This window comes from Otolemur garnettii, unplaced genomic scaffold (genome assembly GCF_000181295.1).
Source record: "Otolemur garnettii isolate 467f Iridium unplaced genomic scaffold, OtoGar3 scaffold00014, whole genome shotgun sequence".
Taxonomy (NCBI): domain Eukaryota; kingdom Metazoa; phylum Chordata; class Mammalia; order Primates; family Galagidae; genus Otolemur; species Otolemur garnettii.
In genome coordinates this window covers 30,466,051-30,467,156 of record NW_003852409.1, presented here as the reverse complement: position 1 = coordinate 30,467,156, position 1,106 = coordinate 30,466,051, and the positions used below count along the sequence as shown (strand labels likewise).

Below are 1,106 nucleotides of genomic sequence, written 5' to 3'. Positions count from 1 at the left end.
ATGGCCTAGGCCAGGGGACAGAGGGCCAGGAAAGGCCCTGCCTCTTAACTTCTTGAGGGGATCTTGGCCTTCGCTGCTCTCCCCAGGGAAACCCCTGGTCACCCCAGAACCTCACTCAGACTTGATTCCCCTGCAAAGCCTGAGCCTCCTTACTGTGACTTGTACCTCAGGGACTGCAGCTCATGGCAGCTACCTCCCTCCTCCCTTCCTTCTGTTATCCTGGCCCCTTACTCAGGCACCATGTCCCTCCCCTCTACGCCACATGCTGTGTCCAGCTTCATCAAGGCAAGTGCTGGGACTTCGCAATTTCTGTGACTGGAAGGACTCAAGCTGCCACCTGGGCCTGGTTTTAGAAGTTTTTAATTTTGTAAAAGAGGAGAAAAAATATAATAAACTTAGCCTGGAACTAGAGCACTGTTGGTTGTGGTTTCTAATTGTTCTGGAAGGAGGCAGCTTGTGTCAGTGTGTAGGGGGGATAGAATCGCCCCTCCGTGAGAAGCGAGGGGGCTCAGTTGCCCCTCAGAGAATGTCCTGACCAGCCTGTTTTGCTGGAGCTCTGGCTAAGGCTCTCAGTGGTTTTGGTTTTGCTGAGAGCTGGGCTTGGTCCATAGGTGCACTCAGCATTACTGGAACTTTTGCTAATGCCTTCTCCAGGCAGCCTCAGCCTTGTCCAGCCTCTGGCTTTGGCTCTGGGTGGCCTCAGTTTCACTGGGGTTTGAACCTAGGTCAAAGGAAGCCCTGATCCTGCTGCAACTTCGCATCAGTCCCCTGCCCTGGGTGATATCAGTTTTGCCGGACTTCCAGCTCCAGCCACGGGCAGCTGCAGTCTTTCTAAGCCTCTGTCTTGCAGCTTGGGTGACCCTGATCTTCCTGAGTCTCTGCCTGGGGCTGTTGGTGGCCTCAGTCTTGCAGATGCTCTGCCTCTGTTCCTGGGTGGACTCGGTCTTGCTGATGCTCTGCCTCTGTCCCTTGGTGGCCTCAGTCTTGCTGGTCTGTTTCTGTTCCTCGGTGACCTCAGTCTTGCTGGTGCTCTGTTTCTGTTCCTTGGTGACCTCAGTCTTGCTGGTCTTCTGTTTCTGTTCCTTGGTGACCTCAGTCTTGCTGGT

At 54.3% G+C, this 1,106-nt stretch overlaps 1 protein-coding gene across 1 annotated transcript in view; it reads right to left on the bottom strand.

The window, feature by feature from the left end:
* Positions 1-638: 638 nt before the first annotated feature.
* TTC16 (tetratricopeptide repeat domain 16) overlaps positions 639-1,106 on the bottom strand; it is a 15,129-nt gene continuing 14,661 nt past the window's right edge. Inside the window, exon 13 of the mRNA XM_003785427.2 lies at positions 639-1,013. Within this exon, the coding sequence (XP_003785475.2) occupies positions 639-1,013 (375 nt within the window). The remainder of the gene's footprint in view (positions 1,014-1,106) is intronic.